This window comes from Cyanistes caeruleus, chromosome 14 (assembly GCF_971803275.1).
Source record: "Cyanistes caeruleus chromosome 14, bCyaCae1.hap1.1, whole genome shotgun sequence".
In the NCBI taxonomy this organism is placed as follows: Eukaryota; Metazoa; Chordata; class Aves; order Passeriformes; family Paridae; genus Cyanistes; species Cyanistes caeruleus.
The window spans coordinates 14,001,307-14,015,906 of NC_141714.1; the positions used below are offsets into that span (position 1 = coordinate 14,001,307).

General features: G+C 42.2%; 1 protein-coding gene across 2 annotated transcripts; it reads right to left on the reverse strand.

Annotated features, from left to right (window-relative positions):
* Positions 1-696: 696 nt before the first annotated feature.
* Positions 697-13,704, reverse strand: LAS1L (LAS1 like ribosome biogenesis factor). 2 transcript variants are annotated; one of them, XM_086850844.1, is made up of 13 exons: positions 13,470-13,704; positions 12,678-12,803; positions 12,436-12,505; positions 11,209-11,290; positions 10,006-10,203; positions 9,337-9,383; positions 8,845-8,954; positions 8,080-8,165; positions 6,944-7,159; positions 5,617-5,752; positions 4,666-5,045; positions 3,594-3,735; positions 697-1,078 (listed from the first exon to the last, which is right to left on the reverse strand). In XM_086850844.1, the coding sequence occupies exons 1-13, from the start codon at positions 13,664-13,666 to the stop codon at positions 988-990; spliced, it is 1,881 nt and encodes a 626-aa protein (XP_086706970.1). In that variant the 5' UTR covers positions 13,667-13,704; the 3' UTR covers positions 697-987. The 2 variants fall into 2 exon arrangements, with proteins under 2 accessions (XP_086706970.1, XP_086706969.1); XM_086850843.1 differs by having other exon boundaries at positions 11,209-12,021; positions 13,470-13,681.
* Positions 13,705-14,600: the final 896 nt, after the last annotated feature.

A 14,600-nucleotide genomic window follows, 5' to 3' on the forward strand; every position in this document is an offset into this window, starting at 1 on the left:
CTTCTTGTATCCCTTCCTACTGACATGTTATTCCTTCTGTTTACTTTGTAAAACCTGAAAACTACTCCATGGACTCAGAGAAAGCCTCTGTTCCACCCTCTAGCAGATGCACTTTAAGAAATTCTTACTGAGGAGTCCTGTAGTAAATATACACTTAAACTCCTGGGGTTTTTCACAGGTAACTGCAGAAGCCTCTTAAGTTCCAAGAACCTGTAATACAGGTAAAGAAAACTGAATTGAGGAAAAACTATCTGGAAGACATTTTTCTCAACAACTTTCCAGCAAGGTCCTTGTTCAGTCCATTTCTGCAGTAATCATACCAGCTCCCAGCAAAAACCACAGTATTGGTTATGAATATCTCCAAAATCATGAATAGAAGTAACGTGAAGCAAAACACTTCAATCAAAAAGAGACAGTAGTGGCTTCAAGACTATCATTTGAAAAAACATCCTGACAAAATAATTTCAAAGGTATTTGTGTATCACAGTGCATTCAGCCATGCTCTAGCTAGGATTGACCCCTGATGCTTCATGTGATATTGTAGCCAGGTGAAGACTGTAGCACAATCTTATCCTGGCACAATCACTCCTCCAGGACAGTATTTGCATCACTGAAATAAGAAGGGCTCAATCACTAATGAGGGCCAGAGGACACTTTCCAGAGTGAAAAACTGAGAAACAGCATCCAGGAGCAAGGTTTGCCTTCTGTCAGTTGTATTTATTTATGAAAAAGTTAAGGAACATGAAGGGATTCCAAAGTACTCTTAACTGTATTCGGCAAACTTCAACTGGTTAAGTAAGACAATGGTTACTGTACATGCAACTTTAAAACACAACACCTTTATAAAACATTGATTTTACACGGTAAAAATCAATAAATTGCAGCAACAACAACTTGTCCTGGAGTGACTGTTTTCCCACCACCATTACTAGATCTTCCAATGCTACTTGTGCAATACAAAAAGTCACAGAGCGCTCTGCTGCTGTCTCAGAAAAGTTGAAGGCCACTTTTTATTTTATGGAAGTCATTCTGGGTCCATAACAATCCTCCTGTCATGGGAATATTCAATTCTGCAGAGCTGTGAGGAAGAGAATACAGCACATTAGCAGTGGGCTGTTCTGGAAGCTCACATCACCAAATAATTTTGATAGCGCTTTATTTCCAAAACATTTCTCATTTTTAGATCTAAAACATTCATCTGCTTGTATGTCCTCAGTTTTTAATCAGTTTGCTCAAGAGTGGCAATAGTCCTGAAACATGAAAGGTACAAGGCACAAACCAAAAGAAAGGTGACCAGGTACTAACAATTGTGAGGGAGAAATGACTGCAAAAATAACCAGAGAACAATTCTCATCTGAACTTTCATCTGTCCTTTGCAGTTGGGAATACAAGCTCAGGTGAAATGCAATTAACATGAGAACAGTCTCTCCCGAGTTACAAATCTTACAATACTACCCATTTCTATGGCTTTAGAAAGAATCATGGGACTTACAGACATATTCAAGGATGCAACCACTAAAGCACCAGCATGTCAGCAACTCCATCCTCAGAAAACTCTCCAAGTGGTCATTATTTGCTAAATTTCCTTCTGCTGTCAGGTAAAACTGACACTGGGAGTCAATAAAGAGCGTATAGGTTTATCACAAAACCCAAAACATCTGCCTGAGGATGACGGCAACTATTCAAAGCTTCAGAAATCACCTCAGAAACACTAAACATTTTGTAAAAAAATGAATTTTTACAATAAACATGCCCAGCATACACCAGAAAACCCACCAAAAAATGAACACAACCTTTTGGGAGGAAGGAATTGCAGAAAGACAAAGAAGGACATTGCTTTTTAGAAGGGTGTGTCCCATGGCCTGTGCTGCAGGTGCTTTTTCCAAGTTAATATTTTCAAAGTAAAACACCAAGTTTTCACAATCTCTCATACCATCCTTTAGTACCTCCCTTCATGAGCCTGGTAGAACAGCTTGCTGCAGATAGAGAACTTAGAGGGCAAGACCAGAAAAGTAAACAGCAAACACCCCTCCTGGAACAGGCCATACAAACACCTTTGATGGGGAAGTAAAAAACCCACATAGCTTTTTAGACAAAGGACAAGGTTTCTACACAAAAGAAAATGAAAGCAGTCAAGAAAATCTTCTTCTTCCTGCCTTGGGGAAGTCAGACCACCCTTCTAACACCACATGTCCTTTGGCAAATGGAGAAGCTGCTATGCAAGGAAAATAAGACTAATGAACAAGCTGCCATTGTAGCAGTCCTGATGAAACCTGGATTGTTTCCAGGCACAGCTACAGAAATAAATTAGGTTCTGTTCCTTTCTATTTGTGGTAGCAACAGGTTTTCCTCATGTTTCTTTCTAAGATTTTTTTTCCTTGGCATCCTGTCAGGCTGTAATCTGAGTGGAACGAACTGTCTGCCCCTTTCCCCACACAAAGAGATGCAGAAACACATGTTACTTCTGGCCTGGTGTGTGCTTTCTCCTTTTCTACATGAGTATTTCCTAGTAATATGAGCTGTATGACACATTATACTGTTCAAAAAACAGCCTGAAATTTATAAATCTCGTGTATAGCTTTTCAGTATACTATTAGTCCTCACCATGAGTGAAACATATTTCAAAATGCAGTTCAGGGCATCTTCCTTCAAAGGAACAGAATGTTACTGATAAGGGAAGGTCGGTAATTTGATGCCAGGGAGGATGACCAAGAGAATGGAGAAAAATGGAAGCTCTTCTCAGATTTGAAACTGGAAGCTTGGAATCTGAACACAACTCTGAATATGTGAAAATATGAACATGTACAAGATTTCTTCTCAATGAAGTATCTCAGACTGCATGATTCTCAGTTCTTCACATTGCTACTAGGTTGGACCCACCAACCACAGAAAACAATCAGCGATTAGAAAGTTGTCCAATTGAGTGTTAAGGAAAATAACTACAATTCATCTATATTCTGAAGTATTACTTGGATTAGAATAACAGAAGACAGGTTTATATATATGTGATGAAACTAATTTGATGGCTTACAGCATTCAAGTTCCTATGACTTTAAAGTGTGAAATAATGATCCTATTAAAACATCTCCAATGGGATGCTTTAACTGGATAAGCTTCATTTAGAAACAAAGGTGATCTGACTAAAAGCTTTATAGAATGTCCCCTTTATTTCCAGGACAATCTGTGTTTCTTTAGTCAGATCTGCAGCTCTAAATTACTAGCCACAGCTCTAAAAGGTCACTGGGCACTGCCAACATATTGAAGATCAAAGCCCCAGCTAACAGAAACTTCAATTTTAAAGCCTGCTGGAACTGTGCTGATACTTGCTAAACAGCAGTATTTCATAATCCTTGGAATGGTTTCTTTTAAAAAAGAGCAGCAGGAGTGAGGACAGCAATATTATGAGATGGCATCATCAAAGGATATCATTAGGGACAGCTTTACAGACAATAGTAGATATTTGGGTCAAACTATTTAAACAGAAGTACAAAGGAAATCTCAGCCTTAATTTTTCATGTGGTATAGTAAAAGGCACAGAGAGAGAAATGCATTTCATGGTTCAGGGGCAAAGTCCCACCCACACCTTTACTCACTTTGTATTGAGAGACTTCCACTCATCCCTCACTGGCTGATCAAGCAGGGACATCATAGAATAATTATCCAACATGAGACCATCAGGATCATCTGTCTGACCTGGGAGTTTCCCAAGAGGAAAGTCTTTCCATCGTACTTCATCTAGATAAAAACAGTACAAAAACGAGAAGTCTGAGTTTCCCAAAGAGATATTTGATACACAAGATCATCCTCCCTAAGTCCACAAATACTGCCTCCTGCAACTCAGCCATTCAGCAAATGATCTGAACCAATGTCACAGAAGCAGAGGACAATTTTGCATCATAACATCCAGTTCTAACAGACTGTTCACATCAGCATACCTCAGATGTCTCTTTTTTTCTCTTTTTTAACTTGAGAAAATTTCCCAGTGAATGGAGTACAAGAGCTCAGTCTTCTAATGGCTGCTTTTTTTCCTTTAAATGTCATTTTGACTCCAAATCCTCTCCACCAACTTCCTTCTCCTGTGTCTGAGTCCCTCCATGACTCATCCAAAATTCTTAGCTACACAGACCTCCAACCCCAATGAGAAAGTAACAAAGCTAACAAAACACTGGATATACTGCTTATTCCTTATAAAAAACTGTCTTGCTCCTTTCTTTTGTTTGCCACCATGTCATAACAGCCATTTTCCTAGAGCATGGAACTTGGGTTCACAGCCAAACTGTGATTTCAAATACCCCAAAGTCTGACAAACAGAAATCCAAGAAATATCCATATTTTCTTCACCATTCTCAGCTGGTATAGAATGCTGCCCCATCAACTGGATACACTAAAACTTTAAACAGTTTGGAAAAGCCTAATAAAAAAATAATTAAGACAGTAATAGCATGCTCCTGGAAAACACGCTCACAGTATTTTACGAGCTTAAGTGAAATGACTCCTGAACATAAACAAAACACTAGAAAATCCACATTTTTCAGTAATTTGGCATTTAGATGACTTTGAAGCACAACTTAATTGTGGCCAGGCCCAAAGGGCTGAGATGTCCTTGCATTTCAATTAACATCTGTCAGTGATGAAGACTGTCCAAGTCTTAGAATCACTTTTTACCTGCAGTGATCTGCCAGGGGGATCCCTGCAGTGCTGCCCTTTTCTCAGCAATGGCCACCATGGTACGAGAATGATCAAGTCCTTCCAAAGGATTTGTTTCAGTCACCATCTCCTCTTCCTCTTCTTCCATTTCCTCTGCACCATTGTCTCCCTCTGGCACATCTTCTTGTTTCTCTACAGTCTGCCCTTGATTTTTAACCTGATTTTCTTGCCTGGCTCTCCACTGTAAGTTCTCTAGAGTGTAAATTTGCTGTTCACTGCCGTCTGAAGAGAGTCCTGGACTGGACAAAGGGTCTCCTCCTTCTATGTAAATGGAAACAAGATAGAGAAGCTTCTTCCGAGAAGAACGTGACAAGCGAGGTCTCATGACTGCAAAGATCCTAGAAAGGAAAAATGGCAATGGAAAAGTCTTAAAAGGGTTGATAAATCCTCATCTGGAGTATTTTTTACTTTTAAGTGTTTGTTTTCTCCAGGACAGCTGGCTCACACAGCTCATTTAACAGGCAAAATCTGATTATTCCCTGGTCAGTAGATGCTGGAATACTCTGTGATTAAAATTAAGGACTTGGGATATTTCTAAGTAAATTACTGCTTTGCTGTTTTCATGTGTAGAAGTTAGGGGATGTGGTAAATTTCTGTCACCTGAATAAGGTCACATCTCTACCAAGTCACTTTGCTTCTGAACAGGTTGCTTCTTTAAATACCTCCCCAGATAACCTCTGCTTTCATTTTGAAGGTGCAATCCTTTAAAAATCCTTTTCCTTCTTCTCTTTGTGTGTAATCAATGGGGAGATGAAAAGCAGCAAGCATGGCTTTATCTGCACCTGTTACAATTTCTACGAGATGCAAAGAAAGGCAAGGGAATGCAGCTGTGGCTCAGCATTTCACTAGGAAACCAAAGCTTTTACAGAGCACTGTTTGCTCTTTTCTAGGTCACAGTATCAAACTTACATCTGAAGAAGATGTGGGGTTGCCCAACAGGGAGCTTGCAAGCAAATGTCAGTCAGTTTTATCCACTGCAAAGGAACTTTACGGATGAACAGGTCCCTCGCAGACACCTGCTTGTTACACTGTTGTTTTTTCTTCCCTTCAAAGAAGATAATGAAAAGAACAGGGTACTCAAAGCTCATCCAAAATACACCCTTTATCCTTCTGCATTTTTACTGGAACATATCCTCAAGTAAGCTGCCATTTTAACCCAAGTACATGACCAGATGTACCACACCAAATACATCAAGGTTGTTATAAAGGACTTGACAACACATGGACAGCTTGGGTAGCTTCACCAGACCTGACCACAAAGCAGTGAAGACATTCCCAAGCTGGCCCTTTCCAGACAGGAAAGCCACAAGATGTATTTGAATTATGACAAATAAATGCAGTGTACTGTATCTGGGGCCCAATTTTTTTTTCCAAATGCTCTGCAAACAATAGATTTAACAGCTGGGAACTAGCAGCATTCAGGGATCTTGGTACATCACAGATATGCTCAGCACTGACTGAAAGCACCAGATCTTAACCTATGACTGCCTGAGATACTGCCAAAATCTTCGTGCAGTCTGAGGCAGACCAGGAGAAGACAGAAAAGGCACCACAATTAAGGGGCACAAACCTCTGCAAGGATGCAGTGTGTCACAGTACAAAAATCCTGTTAGCAGAAACCTGTGACACTAATTAAGGCCCTTCAGCACCCATCTCTGGAATGAAACATAGTCTGCCAATTTGAAGTTCTAAAGAGTTAGGAACTGAAAATAAAATATTACTTCTTATTTGTGTGTAAGTTTAGATGGCATAAAAATCCTGTGATGGGATCAGTAAGGACAGCAACACTATTTAGTATCTTATAAAGGCAGGCTTCTGCTAAGGGAGAAAAGAACTGGGAACAAGGATTTCATAACACCACATGTTACAGCAGCAGACAGCATATAAGGATGTTATTTCCTACAAGTATAAGGATGTTATTTCCTAAAAGTATTGATATCTGGAGAAATTAGCACTTAATGGCCTGATCTTTCCTGTGAGAGATTTGCTTTTCCTATCTTGAGGAGGCTGCAGCAAACTTATCAATAACGATTTCATTTTTTTTGCTAAGAAATGCATGACATGCACAAAGTGTAGGTTGAAAAGTCTAAGAAATGCAACAAGCTTTATGTTCACATGACAAAATACACTAATTAGGCTACTGCACTTTATGTATAAAGGTCCCACCACTTTACTAGTATAGTTTTACACTAGTACAGAAGAAACTCTTATGCTTTTTTAAACACAACACACTCACCATTATTTACTTTGGCAATTCCAGCCAGCAGCTCAGAAATCCAGTTGATCAAGAACTGAGGCCGAAGCTCTGAAGAGTCAGAACATTCCTTCAACTCTATAAACATTTTCTCTATTAGGACCTGCGTAAAACTTCGTGAAAGGAGGCCTGACAGCAAAGGATGCCAAAAGCAGTAAAATATTGAAGGAATTTTGAATTGCCATTCCTCTTTATTTTCTGCAGTAAGAAGAAAAAAATGAATCAGAGAAGCCAGAAATTGGTGCTTTGTAATTTTTTTATGAAATACAGGTGTGACACTTGCGCTAGACTAAAGAGGTTTTTTTCTCAGATCACTGATTCCAGGATATTTCCTGAGGTACTCACTGAACCTGAAACTATTATTTTTCTTATGCTAGGCAAGTAAAATAAGTAGCAATTTGATAATTAGCACAAGGAAATTAATAACACAGGAAGATCTATCTGTTTTGCTAATTCCTTTCCAGTTTCAGCTTATTTCACATATAATTAAGAGCTATTCTACCTAAAAAATATACTGCAAAAAAAAGGTTCATTGAGCAAAGCCGCATAAAATCAAAAAGTTTTTAAAGTTTTCTACTGTTATAAAGTCATGGAAATTTAAGAACCTTTCTTGGAAAGTTCTTTGGCTGTGAAATAGGGAATTTATTTATTTTCTTTCCCTCTAAGTGCCTAGTTCTCTTGCAAACAAAAAATGCAACTCCACATATGGGCAGCAGCTTGGAACTATGATGCAGCTGGTGAATGAACCTTAAAAAACCCCATGTATTTTGATTTGCCTCAAATCTTCGGTGTAGAAGAAAAACAAGTGGGAGTTCCTGAAATCAGCAACTATTGCAGAAAGGGGTAGAGATGCAAGCTTTGAAAGATGTTTTGGCTAGATATTAATTGATGAAGAGCTGTCCTTCCATCCCAAGAGATCTATGCAAAAGCAATAGCTAAGCATGGCTATAAGGGGTTCTGGAGAACAGGGCAAAATTTGTTTAAGGACCCAATTATATGTATGTGATGAAACTAATTTGTAGCCAATTACAGATTCCAATATAATGAGAAAAAAAGAACAGACTTGGTCATAACACTAGCTATGCATTTTCTACTTGGGTAATGCATAAAATACTCACCTTCATACTTGATATTTAGCATCTTCAGACAATCCATGCTTGGGATGAGAAAACCATCACTGAGAAGAGCTTCAGCCACTGTCTCCCTAGAGCAGAGAGATTTATTATTGCCACTTATTCCTTTATGTATCAAAACACCACTGGCACCAGTTCTGAAACAAGTTTGACTGCCAATACCTGGAACCGTGAGGAGGGAATGGAGAATTTTTTGTTTGAACAACAGACCCAAGTAATGCTGTTCTTGTATGGCATACATATTTATATTCAAAACATCAGGAGTTATAGCTCTTATCTGTAAGATGATACTCTCTCCCCTCTGCAGTTACAGTGATTAGATTTCTCAAAGCAGGTCAAGATTTACATGCAAATTTATATGGTAATACGGAAGTCTCAACACACTAGGTCCTAGAGGCTCTGCAGTAATAGACAGATAAAAAATATAGAAAATGCCAAGTATTGCCCTGCAATTTTGAAGAATTCTAAAGGTTACTGTGAAATCAAAATCTCTACAGGGTTGTTGGGAGCTTTTGAAGACACTGAAGATGCTGCATGTGCTAAGTCTGGGACAACAGCTCGGAGACCATCTGGCACAAGGACCATTGCTCATTAGCACAGATCAACAACTGAATCCTTAAAGATGTTGAGGAAATTGACTAATTGCTTTCTCTATGATCAGCTACAGGACACTACGAAAAGGAAATTTAATAGGTCTACAGCCCAGTTCAGCACTGTGCCTTCCACCTCAGTTCTTTATCAGAGACATACCTGTTTTCCTGTGTCAGGTCTTTGATCTGAGCTAAAATCCAGTCCATTTCTGAAGAGGACTCAAGCCACAATTCTTGAGACTTTGAAACAGATGGCATAGTCTGCATAACCTGAGTGAAAGAAAAATTCAAGCATGAACAGAAAATATACTCCCATGGCAAACACAGACATTATTGCTATGACAAGAAGATGCACATGGCACGTGTGCTTCATCTCCAGCACTTGAAGAAGCTCACAAATGTTCCTCTTTCTTGAGGAACTTCCAAGATTTCTTGGAATCTCCAATAAGTACAGATCTCCTTTATAAATCTGAATAAAGTACCCACATTAGGAACTGTCACAGGTCAAACTGCTTGTTCCCTGAAGTTTTCCTTTGGCAAGCCACGTACGACAACACTAGCAGACAGACCTGAGCAAGGAACTAACAAGGAAGAGAAAATGTATTACCCAAGAAAGAGAATTAACAGAAGAGATGATCATGAGTGCACTTACCCGGAACTGCTCATTCTTGTAAGATATCAGAACATCTCTGACTTTTTCTAGAAAAAAACATAAATACATTGTTTAAGCAGAGGATCAACTATGTAAGGGAATTTTATATCTAACGAAGCTGCTTAGTTTTGCTAAATTTACACTCAAGGAAGGCATTGATCAAATGAAGCCAGCAATTCTGTTGGCAGACTGAAGACTCCCGAAACTCTCAGACTTTTCCAGCAACATAAATTTTCTCAAGGGGCATTGAACCATGATTTCCATACTTTCTCACTAACAGCAGCAAAAGACAGGTAAGTTGGATAAACCCATACAGCTCAAAAACAAATTCCAAAATAGATTAGTGTAGGTAAAAATTGTTCCCATATGCATTTTATGTTCTGATGCATATTTGTATTCCTTATACTTGCATTCTGCAATAACTGCAACAGTGCTACAGCTGTACAAACCAAAGTGCTAAAAATTTGGAGAAATACTAGCAAACCAGTCATTCAACCCCAGGAATCCACCAAGACCCAAAGAGGAATCCCAAACCTGAGCTGCAGGTCCATCTTTATGCTAGAAAAATGCACATATTTAAACTGTTAAACATTCTAAAAACCACACACTTAAACTGCTTTCTCTAGCATATCTAACCCTTGTATCTTCTACTGTTCTAGGAGCTCCTACCATGGAATTCCTTGTGCTTCTCATGGGCCTCATGCTGTGGGGTTCGATTCTCCCATGCATCATTGTCCAACACTTCATTTGCTTCCACTTCTTCCTGCTCTTCTTCCTCATCCTCATACTCGTCTTCTTCACACAAGTTATTGCCCAGCTGACGGTTCCAGTACATCTTTCGTAGCCAGTCCAGCACAACATCACAACCTAAAGGAGAACAGAAAACATCTTCTCAGTGAAGATTTCTTTTTATGGCAAAAAATAATAGGTGGCATGTTGCTAATTTGTATTATGAAAATAAATGCTATTAACCAGTTATGAACCCTGAAAACACAAAAAACTCCATTAATGAAAACGTGAACAAGACAAAAAAAATCAGAACAAACCCCCCAAAAACCAAACCAAAACCAACCTCCAAAAAGAAACCAGGAGAAAAAAAAAAAAGATTGGACACTGCTATGGCACTGCACCTTGCTCAAGCTAGCTCAAATTTAAGCAGCAGCTAGGTCCCTGCAGTGGCATCCTGATGAGAAAATGAATCAGTACTTTAGTATCACCATGGTCAATACAGCATCTACAACAATAACATAATTTTTTTTGTGCAGGGACTACACTATGCATACATTAGATAGAATGGAAAGAAAATGCCTTTATTTCCATCAGCATTTTTGAAATTCAATCTAAGGACCATGCTGAAGATTATTTAACTGGATCCTCAAGCCTTAACCCAAAATTCCAAGAAATCTCTTCAAATGCTATGAGCTGGTCATTTGCTCAGGCTTGCAGCATCCACATTTCTCCTTAAATGGGACTTTTTAAAGAGTCTTAGGTATCACTAAACAATCAGGAAAAGCTTTTACCTATTTCTCCAAGACAAACTTCCTGTGCTGTAAAAAACCAAAAGCACCAAATTGTTGCAACCAGATGTTGTTATTTCAAGTCATTTTTTCAGGGACAGAAGAAAGCCTCTGAGCATCTGCCCTGTGAGGAACCACAACCTGGAGCCACTGGACATGGTTCAGCTCTCCTGACAGGGAAATCCTCTCAGTGTTTGATATCACAACTCTCCCTGCCAGGACAAGCACGCTGCCTGTCCTGCTTCACCCCAAAACGGAGGCAGGGGTGCTCTCCTCAGGGCCTGCAGCACAGGCATTGCCACCCCAAGCATGCCTCAGGCCACCCCTCCCAATGTCAACTGCTGCTGGCACTCACCCTTGCGGCACAGGGCCAGCCGTGGCAGCTTCCCGTGCGTCAGCTCGTGACGGAGGTCCACAATCCACACAGGGATGTCCACCTGCAACAGCAGCCAACACACGTTACCCCTCTGTTCCCACTGCATCAGGCCACACCTGCAGGCAGCCCTGCAAAGCTGCAGAGAGCCTCTACCAGGTGGGAACAGCACCTTACTGGCCACTCCTGCACTGTAGCTCCCCTGGTTCCCACTTCCGAGAGTGGGCCAAGATCCCCCAGCCCTCTGACGCCACTCCTCCTGTGGCCTAGGATCCACACAAACTTGCATTTTACAGTTTAAGTTCTTCAGTGTTACATGCAACAAGAGATTTCTTTTTAGACAGAGGTGTTACATGTAATTTAATGATACTGAGAAGCAGTTAAACTATATTTAAATGGATGAAACATTCTGGGTAACTCTATATCAAAGACACAAATAATATCATATATAACACTGAAATTTACATGGTAATTTGCATGAAGTTTTTTGCAACTTTCCTGAGGACAACTACCCTTAACAATGCAAGACGTTTGTTTTTAAGCTTGATCAGTTTTAAAAAGTGAGAAGCACAACTTTTCTCAAAAACCCAGGAAAAAAAAATCAATTCATCATTCTCACAGGGGCCCAAACATATACAGAAGAGTCTCAAATACTGTCTGTCCTTCACTGTCAAAACTTGTTCAGTCCCAGGTATGATGTCCAGTGCAGCTGGCAGTAAAAGGACTCAAGTTGGTCCTGCTAACACAGTTACAGCTTGAAACTTTCCTCCTCCACACACAAGTGGAAAAGCTCACCTGAAGAAAGAGATACGAGATGAAAATACCTGCAAATGTGTTTTTTATGTATAGCCTTGCTTGTTAAAGACTAGGATTTAAAAAACCACAGGTTTAGCTCTTTTTCCTATCTCAGTAGCTAAGAAAGAAAAACGTGAGATAGTATGTCAAGTAGGACTACACACATGTAAATCAAGACTTTTGATCACATATGATTCAAAAACTTTTAATGATCATCAGCCTTGTTGTGACTTCAAAGAACAAAGTTTTAGATCCAGTTGCAATGAACCTGTTTAAAACTTTGCAGCTGGAATAAACAAGCATCTATGGCTGTTATTTTGGTTACAAAAGAATGACCCCCCACAATTTCATCCACTCAGTGTTGTTAATAACCAATGCATATACTTTCTGTATAGATGTAAATTATCAATTTACCTCTCTGGCTAATTGTCTCAGAGAAATGCTGACCATCTTCTGTTTCCTTTCCGTGATCAAGTTGACAAATCTGCATGCAGGTTACAGAAAAGATAAATGACTATCAAGAGCTGCAGAGACAAACTCCCCATGTGCTGTACAATCCTGTGGTCCCAGAGATGCAAAGTGAACTCAGACAGGGGAATAATGACATCTCTCCAGGTTTTTCCCTCTCAAAGCACAAGGACCCTGAGAGCCCTTACCTTACAAGTGCAAGCCCATAAGAGAGGATGAGCTCATGTGATTTCAATCTGCCAGATGAATCGAGGACCTTACAACAAATCAGTTCTGCTGTGCAGTCCACTGCAAGAGGCATTTTTGGACCATACCTGGAAGCAAAGGAAAACCAGGTGAGCAGGCTCACACAAATACACTTACCCTGCAAAAAAAGGCAACGTTTGCACTACATTTTGTGCTCTGTAGTACTTAACAGCCTAAGAAATGGTGTGCTGAGACAGCATCAAAGGCTCTTTCCAGGCGTCTACTGCAACAGAGTGGTTACACTGCTACTCTTAAGCACATATTAAATGAGTATATACTGATACGCTAAACGCATACACAAGATGCTTTACTTAGGCGGGTCTTGTGTACGGACGCAGCAGAGGCAATTTAGGGGCCCTGGATGTGTGCTCGCTGCCTCGAGAAATCAGCCCGTGCAATTGCGGGTATGCAGGGCTTCTGCCTCCCCTGCTCCCACGGGGCCACCGTGGCATGAACTACGTGCCCGGAGCCCCCCGTGATGAAGAAAAAGCCCTGCAAGACAGGGCCGCCTGCCCGGCTGCACCACCGGCCTGCCCACCCGGCCCGGCCTGCCCACCCGGCCCCGGCCTCCCCACACGGCCCCGGCCTGCCCACCCGGCCCGGCCTCCCCACACGGCCCCGGCCGCGGAGCTGCTCCGCTGGGAGCGCCGCTCGAGTCCTCGGCGGCGCCTGGGCTCCAGGGACAGAGGGACGGCCCCGAGAGCCACATCGCTCTCCCCGCCCGCGGCTCGTACCGGCTCTTCCACGCCGAGACGCGGTCCAGCGCGTCCTGCTGCAGCCGGCTGTCCCCGCAGTACAGCCCCACCATCACCTGGTCCCACTCCGCTCGGCCCCTCCACGCCACCACCGTCCTCAGCGGATTCAGCCGCTTGCGGGCCGGGGAGGAGGTGGGCCGGCCGCGGCGTGAGGCCGGGCCCGCGCGGGCCGCCATGCCGCCACCGCCAGCGCCGCCCCGCGCCCCGCCCGGCCCTGCCCGCGCTGCGCCGCTTCCGCTTCCGCTTCCCCTTCCCGCGCCCGCCGCTGGGTGCGGCCGCCTCAGGTTCTGCTCGGGGCCGTTCTCCCCTTGTGCAGCTGCGGGGAGCTGAGGGACGGCGATGTGTGCCCTTGAATCAGGGCGTGGGAAGCCTTGCGAGAAAGCCCTGGAGCATCCCCAGCACCATGTGCCCCGTAATGTTGTCCAAACGCGTCTTGAACTCTGTCAGCCTTGGTGCTGTGAGCACTTCCCTGGGGAGCCTGTTCCAGGGCCCAGCCACCCTCTGGGTGAAAAGTCTTTTCTAAATAGTCAATCTAAACGTCCCCTGACTCAACTTCATGCTATTTCCTGGAGTCACGAGAGTGAAGAGATCTGTACCTGCCCCTCCACTTCCCCTCGTGAAGATGTTGAAGAACACAATGAAGTCTGACCTCAGTCTCCAGGCTGAACAAACCAAGACATCTCAGCCACTCCTCATAGGCTTCCCCTCCTGACCTCTCCCCTTCCTCCTGGCCCTCCTTTGGATGCCCAAAACAGCACAGAGTACTCAAGGTGGGGCAAGGACACTTCTTGCTGAAGAATTTCTTTCTAATATCCAACCTAAACCACCCCTAACACAATGTCAGGCCATTCCCTTGGGTCCTGTCCCTGGTCACCAAAGGGAAGAGATCAGTGCCTGCTCCTTCTCTTCTCTTCATGAGGAAGTTGTGAATTGATGAGGTTTCCCCTCAGTCTCCTCCAGGCTGACCACAGCGAGTGACCTCAGCCCTGCTCATCCAGGCTCCCCTCAAGGCCTTTCACCAGTTCTTGATTTTTATGTATCAAAGTCACAGGGCTACTAGTAAAAATATCTACACTGGGTTTTTTTATTGTTCAAAAAGAAGAACATAAT